Genomic DNA, 15,051 nt, shown 5'->3' on the forward strand with positions numbered 1-15,051 from the left:
ATCTAAACCGTTTACAAGCCTAGCCCCACTTGTAATAGGATTCCTAGACCACGTACAAGAATACAACCCTAGCCCAAGCCCAGCCACTTGGAAGCGGCGGTTGGAGAACGTGGGTAACGTCTCTTTTCTCGTTCCAGAATAGGTTTCTTTCTCTATACGTCCATGCTATGTTGCATCATATATCTAAATAATTTCACCCAAGCCTCTGCCATGGGATCCCATCCATTGGCCAACCTTCCATGCCTTCTCTTCCTTCTCCTCCTCCCGTCCTCCTCCCACCCCACCCATGACTGCCCCCAACGGTGCGGTGGCATCGATATCCCATTCCCTTTCGGCATCGGCCCCAACTGTTCCCTCCCTGGCTTCCAAGTCTCCTGCGGCCACCAGTCTCAAACCCCACTCCCATACCTTGCCGACACCCAACTCCGAATCCTCTCCATCTCCATCTCCAACGGCGAAATCCGCGTGGACTCCGCTCCCTTCATTGCCACCGACTGCAGCAACGGCCGCCACGCCCTCGCCACCATCTCCCTCCCCTTCGACGGGCCCTTCACCATCTCTGGCGCCTCGAACCGCTTCGTGGCCATCGGGTGCGACACCGTGGCGGTGGTCGCCGATGGCGGCACGTTCACGAGTGGTTGCGTGTCGCTCTGTTCGACCCGAGAGAGCATCCTGAGCCCCGGCGGGGCGTGTTCGGGCGTCGGCTGCTGCGAGGCGGCGATGCCGAGGGGGAGGAGGTATCTTAGCATGGGTGCTGGCAATATGTTTGGCTATGTTAATGTCTCCACGTTCGACAATTGCAGCTATTCGTTTGTGGTGGAGAGGGGAGGGTATGAGTTCAGGGAGGAGGATCTGAGGGAGTTTCCTCGACGGGCGAGCATCGCCATGAGGTTGGAGTGGGCGGTGGGAGACGACGGAGGCGGGGGGTGTGGGGAGAATGCTTACCGTTTGCCGGCGGTTAGAGGGAGTGGGTATCTTTGCAACTGCTCCGAGGGGTTCGCTGGGAATCCTTATCTTAATGGCTCTGGTGGTTGCCAAGGTACAAAACTATCTGAATTCATTACTTCGTATGGTTTCATTGTTCTTGCAACTTGTAAGTAGATTTGCTGTTAGATTGACACAGAATCCAATTTATGGATTGGTAATTAACAGGGGATTTGGTCTTCTTTTTAACTGTATCTATTCCCATCGGTTTTTTATCTAGCGTTACACTTCTACTTCATGATTATAAGACAGAAATTCCAATCAAAAACTTTTGTTAATATAATTTAATAAGCAGAGCAGTCCCTAGAGCAAAACACAAAAAATCATTTGATGTAACACCAACCGCACATCATGCATTGAGATACGTGACATGCATGGTGTAGTCCATGTGATGTAGATGTATATGTGGCTACGCATCTCATTCATCACGCTTATGAAAGTGTGGAAGATTATTGGTCTGATGACTGTCAGATGTAACCCTGCTCTCATTTTCTCTACAAATCTAGATGTGCTCTTCCTTCGCCGGTGAACACTTGCTCGGATGGCATCACCTCTTTTGGCTTGGGCAAGGAGGTGAAGGTTAAATTCTCAATGATGTTGGCCCTCCTTTTTTTTTTTTTTTTTGGTAACAATGTTGGCCCGCCTTTCGGTCCACAAGCTTTGGCTTATTCTACTTGAAAGCCTAGCCACCAACCTAGATGTGATAGGATAGATATAAGATAATGTGGGGGGATCAGCCCCTCCTAACTTCAAAAAATAAATAAATAAATAATAAAGTAGTATAGACTTATTTTCTCTCTTGTCTTGCATTCATTTACATAACCTTTCCCCCTGGGATTGCAAGTTGGAAGACCTTCGTGGAATGCCTAATAAAAATATTCAATAAAAAGAGAGTCAACACCTGCGAAACAATTTTTTTTTTCTTGTCAATCATGTGTTGGTTTTATTAGATAAATTGCTGTTGATGATTGGATAAGTATCCATTATGTTCTTCTGATCTCAGATGTTAATGAGTGCAAAGATCCAGAAACCAGCCCTTGTGTCAATGGAGCTCGTTGCAATAACAAAATCCCTGGATATAATTGCAAATGCCCATTCGGTAGTACTGGAGATGGAACCAAGCATGGATCTGGTTGTAGAAAGATCTTCCAAATCGTCGAAGCTGTTTTAGGTACTTGTGTGGGCATTGTAGTGATGCTTTTTTGCGGGTTATGGTTCTATTTTGGGCTGAAGAAGCGTGCACTCATCAAGCTGAAGGAGAAATATTTTCACCAGAATGGAGGTCTGCTATTAGAGCAGCAACTCTCAACACGAGAAGGCACTAATTGTGCTAGAATTTTCTCTGCAGAAGAGCTCAAACAAGCCACCTGCAACTATGACAATGCTAGAATTCTAGGCACGGGAGCATATGGCACTGTCTACAAAGGAGTCCTCGAGGATGGCACGACGGTTGCCATCAAGAAGTCCAAAGTAATGGATCAGAGCCAGATCGATCAATTCATCAACGAGGTCGTCATCCTTACCCAGATCAACCATCGCAACGTTGTGAGGCTCTTGGGTTGTTGCTTGGAGACCAAGGTCCCAATGCTGGTCTATGAGTTCATTTCTAATGGCACTCTTTATAAGCACATCCATGACCGTGGTCTCAATGACCCCATCCCTTGGAGGGCTCGCTTGAGGATTGCAACCGAGACAGCAGAAGCACTTGCCTACTTGCATTCAGCTGCTTCAATGGTTATATTCCACAGAGATGTCAAGTCCTCGAATATACTACTGGATGACAATTATACTGCCAAGATGTCTGATTTCGGGATCTCAAGATTACTCCCATTGGATCAAACGCAGGTGCCAACATTGGTGCAAGGGACTTTTGGATACTTGGATCCTGAGTACTTGCAGACCAACCAGCTGACGGCAAAAAGCGATGTATATAGCTTTGGAGTTGTTCTTGCTGAGCTTTTGACAGGGCAGAAGCCCGTATCTTTCCAGAGATCGAGGGAGGATAGCAATCTGGCAATGTATTTCTTGTCGTCGCTGAAGTGTAAGGATCTGAAGGATTTTATAGAGAGGGATGTGAAGAGAGAAGCCAGTGTAGAGCAGTTGAGTGCTGTATCAGAGTTGGCTAGGAAGTGCCTTCTCTTGAGGGGGGAAAAGAGGCCAACCATGAAGGAAGTAGCCCAAGAGCTGCTTATCATTGCTGGAATTGGAAGTCATGGTGGAGATGAGACTGAGGAAGAGAGTGAGCTACCAATGAACAACAGATCCTCGTCATAGTTCAGCCCACAAGGCAGTCTTCCAACAATCTTTTCTCTCATTGTTGATCTAGCAGGGTAGGTTACTTAATCTGATCAGTTTGCATTCTTCAATTCACAAAATGTCACGCCGCTTTAAGGAGAGAGATTTCCGCTGGAATCCTAGTAGGCCATTTATATTATTTTAAGGCATTGTTAGATCAAGTCTGTATTATTGGACTCACAAAATGTCACACCCCTTTGAGGAAAGAGATTTCCTCTTTATCTTTCTTAATTTTGAAAATTAATGCTTTTACTAACTTGCAGCCTAATACTAGTTATTTTTCTTCTCCTCCTCCTCCTTTTTCCTTCAGCTATCGTGAGTTAGTCTCTCTGAAGGTCCCTTTGGTTTTTGTGAACTTGGAATGTTCTTTACTTTTGCGTTGGTGCCTTCTACAAGAAAAATTTTTTGTGTGCTGTGCAGATACGTACGGTGATTGGCTCACACATAGGGCCAATAAAAAAAAAAAAAAAATTTGTATACTGCTCAGCCCGTGCATCAGCCAATCACTGCGTTCGTGCACCACACATTGTGCACAAAAAATTTTTCCTCCTACAATGGGGCAGGGTTGCACATGGGCCAGCCCAGGGGCGGAAGTTTGATAGTCCAGCCCATGGGTTGGTCAGCCCTTGCCCCAAAGCTTGTCTGTTTGCGTTTCCACAAGTTGGCTGCAACATGGAAAGACTACCCTAGGAGGGTTGGTATCCTACGTGGCTTCCGTATTGCATGCACCATATGGACCGTGCAAATCCCATGGTGGATAACACGCCACGCTACCCCTTGTATTTCACCGATTCCCGTTTGCGTGCGCGCTCTCCACCGTGCATATAATCCGGGATTTGCCTTGGTTCACTTGCACCTGGTGCATGCAATAATTTCTCATCCTATGTGACAATGATAGAAACCACCCACAACCACGATATTGTATTATTATAAATGCCAAGTAGCAAGTAGGAACCACAGATATGCGAGATGAGCTTGGCATGACATTACAAAATTGATGATAAAAGAGCAAAGGATGGGGTTCCAAATAAAACTTAGAGATCCTGTAAGATGTCTGAACATGTGTGCATGGTACAATGACTATATACATACGGGCCACCAACCAATTTTTTTTTGTTGCTCTCGTTGAATAATGTGGTCCATAAAATAGGCCAAATCTTGCTATCAGCTAACATGGTTTATAGATAGGAGTAGCAATCGGGTCGGATTAGATCCAATATAAATTAGATCAGATATACGATAGATCAAAAGTCTTTCGATTCGAATCCGATGTATTTATTAAATGAATAAAAAATTTAGTTTCAAATCTAACTATTTTATTAAATAGATAATTTAATTTAACTTATAATAAATTGAATCAAATTAAATTGATTAAATGATTAAGCATTGCCATCCTATTTAGAGAAGAAAAAAGCTTAGGCCATCCAAATTTCTTCACCGCCACTCCTTGAGTGCTCTAGTAAGTATCTCCAGGTAAATTAGAGAACACATACCATGTTCCCAAGATTTTCATCTCAAACAAAAATTCTGACGATCCATATGGCACCCATTCGTGCAATGTATTAAAAAATCTCTGCGCTACATATCATCTAATATATCATTTGAAATTATGCAGCTTTGTTTCACAATCTTAAACGAGTTGTTTGATGAGACAAGTGTCCAATTTAGGTTACTCAGTTCCCATACACCAAATCAAGCTATTGTAGTATATTGATTCTTTTCAGAAATTTCCCATCTTCCACCCCATCCAAGATGAACTAAGATCCAGTTCATAACATATTTGCACCCTCCAAGATGACCGATCATTCAGCATTTGAAAACCTTGACAGATGGGGCCACAATATTGGTCAATTCAGTGGTCCAATCTCCACAATTGATCAAGTACTTTAGGTTACTCGCAGCCCACGCAATAGAATTGTTGAGCTGGCTTTCCTGTTGATCACGTATCACAACTACTAAAGCTTTCATCCAAGAGAGAGGGAGATATTTCCTTTTCCACAGTGAAGGAGGGACGGCTATAATGGGAAGTGAAGAAGGACAAGAGCTGGCTATAGATGTGACCACCTCGCTACCACCTTCATGGCCTGAAACGGATAATACCTTCCTCTATATTGACAATAACGTGGACAGCATTTAAAGGGAATGGGACAAATATCGACGTCCGTTCGCTATGATAATTTTTAGATAAATTTTTTATGCACCGTAGGTCGCATAGAAAATTTAAAATAAAATATATTATTTATATTTTTGATATAAAATATATTATTTTATCCAATTGATCTGTATAATTATTATTTTTTAATATATATTTAATATTAATATATTGATTTTTTTATTTAAAAATTTTATATAATAAAAATATTTCTGTCCCTTAGAAAAAATTATGACATCCAGTGATGTATTATAGCTCAAAATATTATAATATGATCCAGAATATCATAATATGAAAAAAATATTTTTGTCCAATCATTTGGCAACACGTATTTAATGTCTGTGATCGATTTTTTCATTTGAAAATTTTGAATGACGAAAATATTTTTAATCTTTGAAAAAAAATATAACATTCTTGTATATATTATGTACATAGAATGTCATGATATAGATATAGAATATCATAATTTTATCAAAAAATATAAATATTTTCATCATATAAAATTTTTAAATGAAAAAATCAATCAGCAAGTATTAAATACACATTGAAAAATAATGATTACGTGGATCAATAGGACAAGATGATTCGCTTCACGTCGGATTTTTTACACCGCCCGCTGCACAAAGAATTTGCCTAATTTTTATATGAAGATCATTGTGGGCCATCAAAATTGGCAGTCTGATTGTCCAAGCAAATTGTAGGGCATAAACAGTGACTGTATCACGACATTGGATCCCAACGTTTTTGGATGCATGTGTCCTGAGTAGCGTTTTATATATAGAGTTATCATCTCCCCATAACGGTCAATATCTAAACCTGAAGGAGCGAGGAAGTGGTTGCACGTAGGTTTTGAAAGATTATTTGTATTGCCAGAATCAATCATGCTGGTGTATGGTACAATAAAATAAGGATTATATTAGAGTAAACTTGTTGATGCCAGATCCTTCGAAGAAGAACGACGACCAAAGTCTTTCTCTTTGATATGCCTCAGATCTGATCTCTGTTGATGTTATTCAATCGACCAATGGGAGTTCGCCATGTGGCCTCATTGTAAAACAGCTCAGATCCTTTCTAATAGATGATGGTTACAGCTCGGCCTACAATTATGTGCAATTAAACTGATGTGCATAATGGGCGTGTGGTTACCGAATAGTTAAGGCGTACATCTGTCTTAGTAATAGATGCCAATCCACGCATCATACGAATAGCATTCTGAGGACCTTCAGGTGCGCTTTGCTCTTGAAGTTCTTATTCAAATCTTCACTGTTTCTATGAAATCTCTGCATGATTTAGACATCAGAGGATCCTCTAACGGATAAACTCCAGTAACTAAACTTATTTGCAAGTAAGAAGGTTAACGCTAGGCCACTTCTTTTGTCCAAACATAGTCGTAGCTGTCTATTCTTGCCAGCTAGTTTCTTCAGCTCATAGTTTGTCCGACGTCTCTAAGATCAAAATTCAGATTTTGATAGCAACACTATCACAAAACGTCATGGAAATATCTTTAGGGGGTGTTTGGTTAGAGGAAGTGGAGGTTTGGAATCATAATAGAAATGGATGACTCCCATTCTAATTTTTTGGTTGGGAGAAGTCCGATTCCGATTTCGATTCTAAGATGGAATAGGAATAGTCCAATCTATATAGAACTCAATCCTTATTCTCTTTTATGGATTCAAATTTTTTTTTCAATTCCAATTCTGATTCCAGTCACGAACTAAGTACTTCGAGAAATTTGACCATTCCGATTCTGATTCCAAGCAATTTCAATTTCCATTCCAATTTTAATTCTGATCATGAACCAAGCACCTCCTTAGAGTTTTCTAATTGTGAGGATGGAGGGATCTAAACCCTATATATATAGACTCTTTCCTGAGTCCCGCTCATCACTGGACTTCAACTAGGCTTAGATTCCTACACGGGCCAAAGAGGCTTGTCTGCTTTAATAAACACTATTTTTTCTAATCAGCCCGGTCTAATTAGGTATATCTTATGATCAAGCGCTACATTGCAAGATTTATAAAATATGAGCTATTGCTAGATCACATAAAATTCAAAATCTTAGCTATAGCTTAATGTTGGTTTTTAGATGCTTGGGGATTCAAAAAGAGGCATCAACAGTAGTTGCATTCACCTGTTCCACTTGGATTGTCATCTGTTTTCCCACTTCCAATTTTTGTTTTACTATTAGCATTTTTTCAGAAGCAATAATAGGAAAAATACATCTGAATTTCCAGCATGCAATACTCGAAAAAAAGAACACCGTCCCATATTTCTAACTCATGGCTTGCATATTATTTTCATTGGAGGAGTGCAACAATTAGGCTATAGCTTAAATATATTCTTAAATCTTACCTCTTTTTTGTTCTCCAAATTAAGAGTATGATAATGTTATTCATCCCTGCATCTCTATTTAGGTTTGAAATTGAAACCTTTCATTAGGAAACGGAGTTCCAACCATCTGAGTTAACAGTTACTGGCAGCATCTTTTCTCTTTTATCTTATCACATTACAAAGGAATTAATTATATGCCTCATCTTCTACTCTAATTAACCTTATTCTGCATCCAAATATCTAACTACTTGCAGGTTTTTGCCGAGCATGATGCCTGGACACAATAGAATAGGATCACAAGAAACTAGTTAAAAGGAGTACAAAACAAAATAGGCACCACTCTCCATGAGCCACCATCCCCTTAATGGTGCACAAAGTTTCTATGATCATGCAATTTATAACAGCTGATTGTAAGAAGGGCATGGCAATTTGCGTCACTTTTGTAGTTCTAAGTCCGCAAAACGACATTTCATGAACAATCCTTTCCAGTGGCAAGATGGCTGGCAGCAATTTAATTAGGCTCACAAACGTTGTTCTACCAAATCTTCCACAAAGTGTGGCTGTTCAGGGCCTTCAGGGTCCACGATGGCGAGACATCACCTAACCCTCGCAGGATGATGCTATCTCTAGGGTCAGAAATTTAAGGCTAAACTTTGGTCCACCTCAAATGCAGTGAAGGAGCCATACCAAACACACATTCGTCAATCTTGATTCTTGAGGCGATGTAATAGCTTTCCCTGTGGCGAGCCCAGTTCAGTCCTTAAAAACAGCTTTTATCCCGGGTGCAGTACGTTGGCCCCCGTCTACTTTGGTTGCCAAAGACACCCTTGTAAGCATCCATTAGTTAGAATGGACAATCTCGTAAGGAAGATGAGTGTACCACATATGGCCTCATGCCACCTGAGGGACCCAACTTGATCCTCACCATGTACAGCACATAGAGCAGACCACACACATTTAGAGAGATAGACCATAGATTTCTTTTTCTCTTCCTCTTTTTTTTTTGGAGGAAATAATATGAATGCCACCTTGACGCCCGCAAGATCACTCAAAATCTCACAGGGTCTTAGTCTAGATTTAACATGAAAATCATAGATTTAAAGAAAATAATTACTCGAGTGGCATTAACGCGGGTCTGAAAAATCTGTACCTATATTTGTTAAGAGACTCAAAATTTGATGAGAAAATCAAATTTGCTGCCCTGATTTTGTTTTCAAAAACCATGTTTTTCTGGTCGATGTCGAGGTTGCTGAATTTATTTTTTAGGAGAAAATGTATTGAAATTCCATTGTATTGTATTGATTCTTACAATTGTGATGATAATTATAAGGATATCCACAATAATATAGTTGTGTAGGTTTAATATGTCAGGGTGCGGTTAACCCCAGCACTTGCAATATTGCTGGATCCTATTAGGTTTTGGTTTTGGTTGGCGAGAATTTAATTAGAATGAGGCTGGAGATGATAAGAAAAATTAAAGGCTCCCAGCGTCGTCCACCAGAAGAGACACTTCGGACCACCGCCGACACCGTAACCATCCTCGCGCAGTAAAAATAGCTTAAAACATTCAAACCGCTTTACGCTTGACCGTGACCTGGTCCTCGATCGCTTTCTTGGTGATCTTCTTTGAAAAATCGCCCTGGATGACATCTGTCTGTCTGCCTTAAAATTCCAGTACTCGTCGTTTGGACTGCATGCCACCTTATGGGTCATGTCTGAGACCAAGATGAGGCTCCACGTTCATCAGTATTGCACTTTGGACCACCGTTCGCTTGCCTTGGTGGCTGCCTTTGTGCCATTGGAATGATCTATTCCTCGCCTAGTAAGGAGCGTCGGCCTCCAAATGTTGTACCTCTCGATTGGGGGATAAATCATTCCATGTAGTAACATGAGTCATATCGTTATTTTTTTTAATGATATTATTTTGTATCAATACAATATTTTGTTAATGTTCATGCAAAACATATATAATCTAGATCTTATACCATTCAAAATTCTTCTAATCTTGTCTATAATACCAACGGATTTTATTTAACGTTATACGCTGAATTGATGTGATCAAATTGGTCCCCAAGCCCTGAATCCACCAGAACGTTATGCATAGAATCCAAGCTCAAACCCAGTAGGAGAAACACGTGCGGGTGGTAGATTATGGTAATTGGTGGGAACGAATGGATTGTTATCGTGTGGATACGGACTACTCGGGAAACAGTTAAAGCACATTTGACATGGCAGCCAAATCATGAATACGGTTAACAACGAATGATACAACCACATTAACGACCATAAAAGCTTAATATTTTAATACTATATTACTCAAATAAAAATATACCAGAAGAACAGGAGAAGCAATCAAGCAACTAAAGCTGGATTTCCGTACGCAGACACGTGGTCATTCACCCCATACGTTATTGCTAATCACTGGATTTTTTTATGGATTCACGTGTTAACCAACCTTTGTTATTACCATATTTCTCTCTCAAAAAATTCTTTTTAAGAATAATAATAATAATATATTATTATTATGATATGGTACCCATGACCGGCGGTGCATCATTCACACTAAAAGCAACGGAATCCATCTCCCCCTACTTTTCCGGCCACAACCATCATCATCCCCACTCCTTCCTTCCATACCCTCTCTCTCTCTCTCTCCCCCCTCCCCCCTTCTTCTTCCGCCAGAAAGAAAGAAGAAAGAAAAAGCAAGAAAAAGGTAAAGTCAGGAGAAACCAAAACCAGTACTGTGACAGAAGAAAGAGAAAAAAGACATCTCCATTCATCCCTCGAGAGAAGAAGGGAAACATACACCATGAGGAAAGATGGAGAAGGAGGAGGAGGAACCACTTCCCCTCCCATCCCCCTCCCTTGCCTTGATCTCAAGCCCTTCGTGGCAACCCTCATAGTCCTCACCCTCTTGATGGCGCTCTGGCAGCTCCAACTCTTCCAACCCCTCCTCCCCGCCACCAACTGCCCTCCCCTCAACGCCACCCATACCCCCACCTCCGCCGCCGATGTAAAACCCCTCGCAATGCAGAAGTTTTCCTCGTCCGTCTCCTCCCCTGCACCGAAAACCATCGCCACCGCTCCTTCGGACCCCAACAAGCGCGTCTTCCGCCCCTACAGCAGCGCCGCCACTCCTTCGGACCCCAACAAGCGCGTCTTCCGCCCCTACGGCAGCGCCGCCGTTCCTTTGGACCCCAACAAGCGCGTCTTCCGCCCCTACGGCAGCGCCGCCACTCCTTCGGACCCCAACAAGCGCGTCTTCCGCCCCTACGGCAGCGCCGCCGCGCTCTTCGTCCAGATGGGCGCCTACCGGGGCGGCCCCGCCACCTTCGCCGTCATCGGCCTCGCCTCCAAGCCCACCCACGTCTTCGGCAAGCCCTGGTACAAGTGCGAGTGGGTCCCCAACGCCCCCGGCCGCTCCCCCTTCCGCGTCAAGGCCGTCAAGATGCTCCCCGACTGGGGCTACGGCCGCGTCTACACCGTCGTCGTCGTCAACTGCACCTTCCCTTACAACCCCAACGCCGACAACTCCGGCGGCAAGCTTTTCCTCCACGCCTTCTACTCCCTCTCCTCGAGAAGATACGAGAAGTTCGTCGCTCTGGAAGAATCCCCCGGCACCTACGACGAGGATCGTTTCCGGCCGCCGTTCAAGTACGAGTATCTCTACTGTGGTTCCTCCTTGTACGGTAATCTGAGCGCCAGCCGGATCCGGGAATGGATGGCGTACCACTCCCACTTCTTCGGCCCCAGCTCGCATTTCGTCTTCCATGACGCCGGCGGGGTGAGCCCGGCGGTGCGCGCCGCGCTGGAGCCCTGGGTGAGGATCGGGCGGGCCACGGTGCAGGATATCCGGGCGCAGGAGGAGTACGACGGGTATTACTACAATCAGTTCTTGGTTGTGAACGACTGCTTGCATCGCTACCGGCACGCCGCGAATTGGACCTTCTTCTTCGATGTCGACGAGTATTTGTATCTGCCGGACGGGAGCACGCTGGAGTCCGTGCTGGGGCAGTTGTCGGACTACACCCAGTTCACCATCGAGCAGAATCCAATGTCGAGCATGTTGTGTGTGTCGGATCCCAAGAGGAATTACTCCAGGTGAGCTCTTTTCTTCCTATGATTCTCCCCTGTTACTTGTTTTTCTCGCTTACTGTGATTTGGCTTCTCCTTCGAGAAGAATATATGGAACTTTTCTATATAATTTGAGATACATATTGAAAGAATAGATTTTGCTGTTATTATTTCTCCATTTTCTGAATCCAAGATTTTTTTTTTCAGAAATAAAGAAAAAAAATTGCTACATGGGGTTTCCATATACCTATTAGAGAACAGGGGAAGAAAAACCTCGAAATTCTTGTTATCTGGTTAAGAAATGGAGAGTTTTTTGTTTAGATTGGGATTTATTTGGGCATTGTGTTTCCCGAACTTTTAATGAAGCTTGGGATTTTGTGGATTTGGATCTTCTTATATGGTTGTTCTGTGAATATCCAAATTGCAAAATTGAAACACATTGGACTTATTTCCCATATTTTTGATTTGGGGCCTATTTTTGTGCCATTTTCCATTAGACTTTCTAGGCAATGAAGTGATTTAGATTGGCACTGTGAGTTATATCTCAAGGTATTTGATGCTCATAAAAATCTCTGCACGTAGCCCTCATTAAAAAAAAATCTGTCATTAGTTATCTATAGAATATATTGTTTGCTAATTATCAGTAATTGGGCATCGAATCAGGAAATGACAAGGTACATATGTACTAGGATTTCTGGGATTCTTGATTCATTCGTGTTTTGAAATTTCTCCTCTCTCTCATGGAATATTCCAGGGAATGGGGGTTTGAGAAGCTGGTCTTCAGGAATTCCATCACCGGAGTACGGCGAGATCGCAAGTACGCAATTCAGGCGAGAAATGCGTTTGCCACGGGTGTCCACATGTCGGAGAATGTCATTGGGAAAACCACTCACAAGACCGAGTCCATGATCCGATACTACCATTACCATAACTCCATCAACGTATTGGATGAGCCATGCCGGGTGTTTGTGCCAATGCCGGCCAAAGACGAGGTGACATGGTTTGAGAAAATCCCATATGTTTATGATGACAATATGACACGTCTAGCCGACACCATCAAGCAATTCGAGAAGGAAACAATCGGACCAGTTAAAGTATAGCAGTTCGCAACCTCAACCACCAGTCCTTGGAACCATTCATTCTTGCCATGCTATGCAGAGCCCAGTCTGCAGGTGAGGTGTTAATATTCTTCAAGATATCATGTGTGATTATTATCTTTGGGGTGTTTGCTTGCCTGCTTTCCCTGGAGGTATATATGAGGAATGGAAAGGAGAAAGGCATGGAACCCTTTGTTTGCATGTAAAGATATGATTTTTCTGTTCATATTCCTTTACCTCATTTCTTCTTGTAGTGTCCACCACAAACTTCTTTTTCACTTCAATTAGATCCTCGTCATAGCCTGTTGTGTTATAAACGTGGACTTAAGGATGCACTAGAGAAAACTTTGGCTGAAGATTTCAAGGGACAGGATGCCTTCAAAAATCATAATTTTTGTATCCTAGAGAGAGAGAGAGAGAGATTGTTCCTTCCTGTTGCTTTGGTCTCTGTATGAATGTGGAGGGTTGAATTATGGTTGGAACTCTTTATGCAACCTGTCATAATTGTGGTGGTACCTCGGTATAGGCTGGAGAAACAGATGCATGGGTATTTCTACAGGGGACTGGGGTCCATCGGCTCCCTAACAACTGCCGGTTTTGTCCTGGTGCATCCCGGGAATATTCTTTGTAATATGAGGTTAAATGCGAGCTTTCTCATCAAAGCCTTCATGCTCTATAAGAAATAGGCCAGTGAGAGCCCCATGGATGTGTTAGTATTGATGCTTTGGCATATAGAGGCAAAATTAGGCATTCATGGTGACTTGCTGGATAGAAACACGCATGAGCTTGGGCTCACCGTGGTGATTTTCTCCCTTTTTTTTAATTTTTCATGTGAACCATGGGCAGTAAAAATCGATCAGGTTTGCTTTGAGTCAAGCATGTTTCCTAATGCTTTGAGTCACTTTGCTTTCACCCAAATTGATCAGGCTTTTTTGTATATAAAGTTATTTTAGTGACAACCGAGCTCATTGGATAACAAGCTTGAGTGATCTGATTATCTGAAAAACTCATGTTGTTGTGCACTGATTGGAGACTATTGGCTTCTGTCTGGCTAAATAGGTAGCAAAAAAGAGTGTTAGAGCCTTGGTGAGTCAAAGGTTTGCTTCAGGGTTCAACGAATATAATACTGATACTCTCCTTAGAAACACTCATCTCAGCCTAGGATGGTGTGAGCCGTGGTGCATTGGAAATTTATCGACTACTGTGGCTTCTGTGCTTAGCTTTCTCTTGTCCCTGTTTTCCTTTCGCGTGTACTACCATTTGGCAGATGATGTATATTGGAATGATGCATAGGATTCCTTCTGGCAATCTCGAATCCAACTGTAGGTCCACCGTATATATATATAAAGAAGAAAGAGAAGGAAAAAAGAATTAATTTCATCCCTGGTCCATGGTATGAAGCTAAACTTTTGTATTAAACATGCCATTGGATCGCTGATGTGGGCATATCTGAGGTTAAGGATTTTTAGGTGATAAAGCACACCAAACAATGCCCTTCAGGACTAATAATAGCAAACATTATTGAGGGCATCTTTGCAGTGTTGGGCAGGTATGACACCTAGAAGATCCTATTTAGCATACTTCCAGGGAATTTAATGCTTTTGCTGATTGTTTGGTACTGATGGGTTCCACCTCATGGCCATGATTGTTTTTTATGTCCCAATGATGGGCTGGGCCGGTCTAGAATTTTTCATGAAGAATTTAGATCATGGTGGCTATGGATGTCAATGACCTGGATCTCAGCAGGGCATTTGCAAATTTCTGAAGAGCCCCATCCCGATGAACCCCAAGCCTGTGCGAAAGTTAAATACGTGGACCAAAACAATCGTATCCCGAAAGGCAACCGCCGGAGGTGATGCCAAAGACTGCTAAGTCGGATGCAGAGATGGTGAGTGCTGACTAGAACAAAAAGAACAGGAGATCCGGGCCTCTTTTGGGTAGTCCTAATTGAAGGGATGATCGATTTCTTTGATGATCTAAGCCATGGAGTTACTTATCCAAAAGTATGATATGTGAAACATGCTAAGATAGACTATCCATCGTAGCATGGGCAGCCCAATAGCAGCCCAACACGTGTTTTCGATAGAAGGAGATAAAGTGGTCTTTTACGATTCTGCA

At 42.5% G+C, this 15,051-nt stretch overlaps 2 protein-coding genes across 2 annotated transcripts; both read left to right on the forward strand.

Moving 5' to 3' along the window:
• The first annotated feature begins 49 nt into the window (after positions 1–49).
• Positions 50–3,469, forward strand: LOC105050590 (wall-associated receptor kinase 2-like). Its single transcript, XM_010930673.3, has 2 exons — positions 50–1,039; positions 1,988–3,469. The coding sequence occupies exons 1-2, from the start codon at positions 163–165 to the stop codon at positions 3,256–3,258; spliced, it is 2,148 nt and encodes a 715-aa protein (XP_010928975.2). The 5' UTR covers positions 50–162; the 3' UTR covers positions 3,259–3,469.
• Positions 3,470–10,316: 6,847 nt separating this feature from the next.
• LOC105050457 (galactan beta-1,4-galactosyltransferase GALS1) lies at positions 10,317–13,422 on the forward strand. Its single transcript, XM_019852171.2, has 2 exons — positions 10,317–11,863; positions 12,591–13,422. The coding sequence occupies exons 1-2, from the start codon at positions 10,572–10,574 to the stop codon at positions 12,934–12,936; spliced, it is 1,638 nt and encodes a 545-aa protein (XP_019707730.1). The 5' UTR covers positions 10,317–10,571; the 3' UTR covers positions 12,937–13,422.
• The last annotated feature ends 1,629 nt before the right edge of the window (positions 13,423–15,051 follow it).

Source organism: Elaeis guineensis, chromosome 8 (genome assembly GCF_000442705.2).
Source record: "Elaeis guineensis isolate ETL-2024a chromosome 8, EG11, whole genome shotgun sequence".
NCBI lineage: Eukaryota > Viridiplantae > Streptophyta > Magnoliopsida > Arecales > Arecaceae > Elaeis > Elaeis guineensis.

Bases quoted from the DNA above. Each gene is read 5' to 3' on its own strand.
- LOC105050590 (XM_010930673.3), top strand. From the start codon at position 163: ATGCTATGTTGCATCATATATCTAAATAATTTCACCCAAGCCTCTGCC. The intron at 1,040-1,987 runs GTACAAAACTAT...TTCTGATCTCAG, and splicing joins TGGCTCTGGTGGTTGCCAAG to ATGTTAATGAGTGCAAAGAT.
- LOC105050457 (XM_019852171.2), top strand. From the start codon at position 10,572: ATGAGGAAAGATGGAGAAGGAGGAGGAGGAACCACTTCCCCTCCCATC. The intron at 11,864-12,590 runs GTGAGCTCTTTT...GGAATATTCCAG, and splicing joins CCCAAGAGGAATTACTCCAG to GGAATGGGGGTTTGAGAAGC.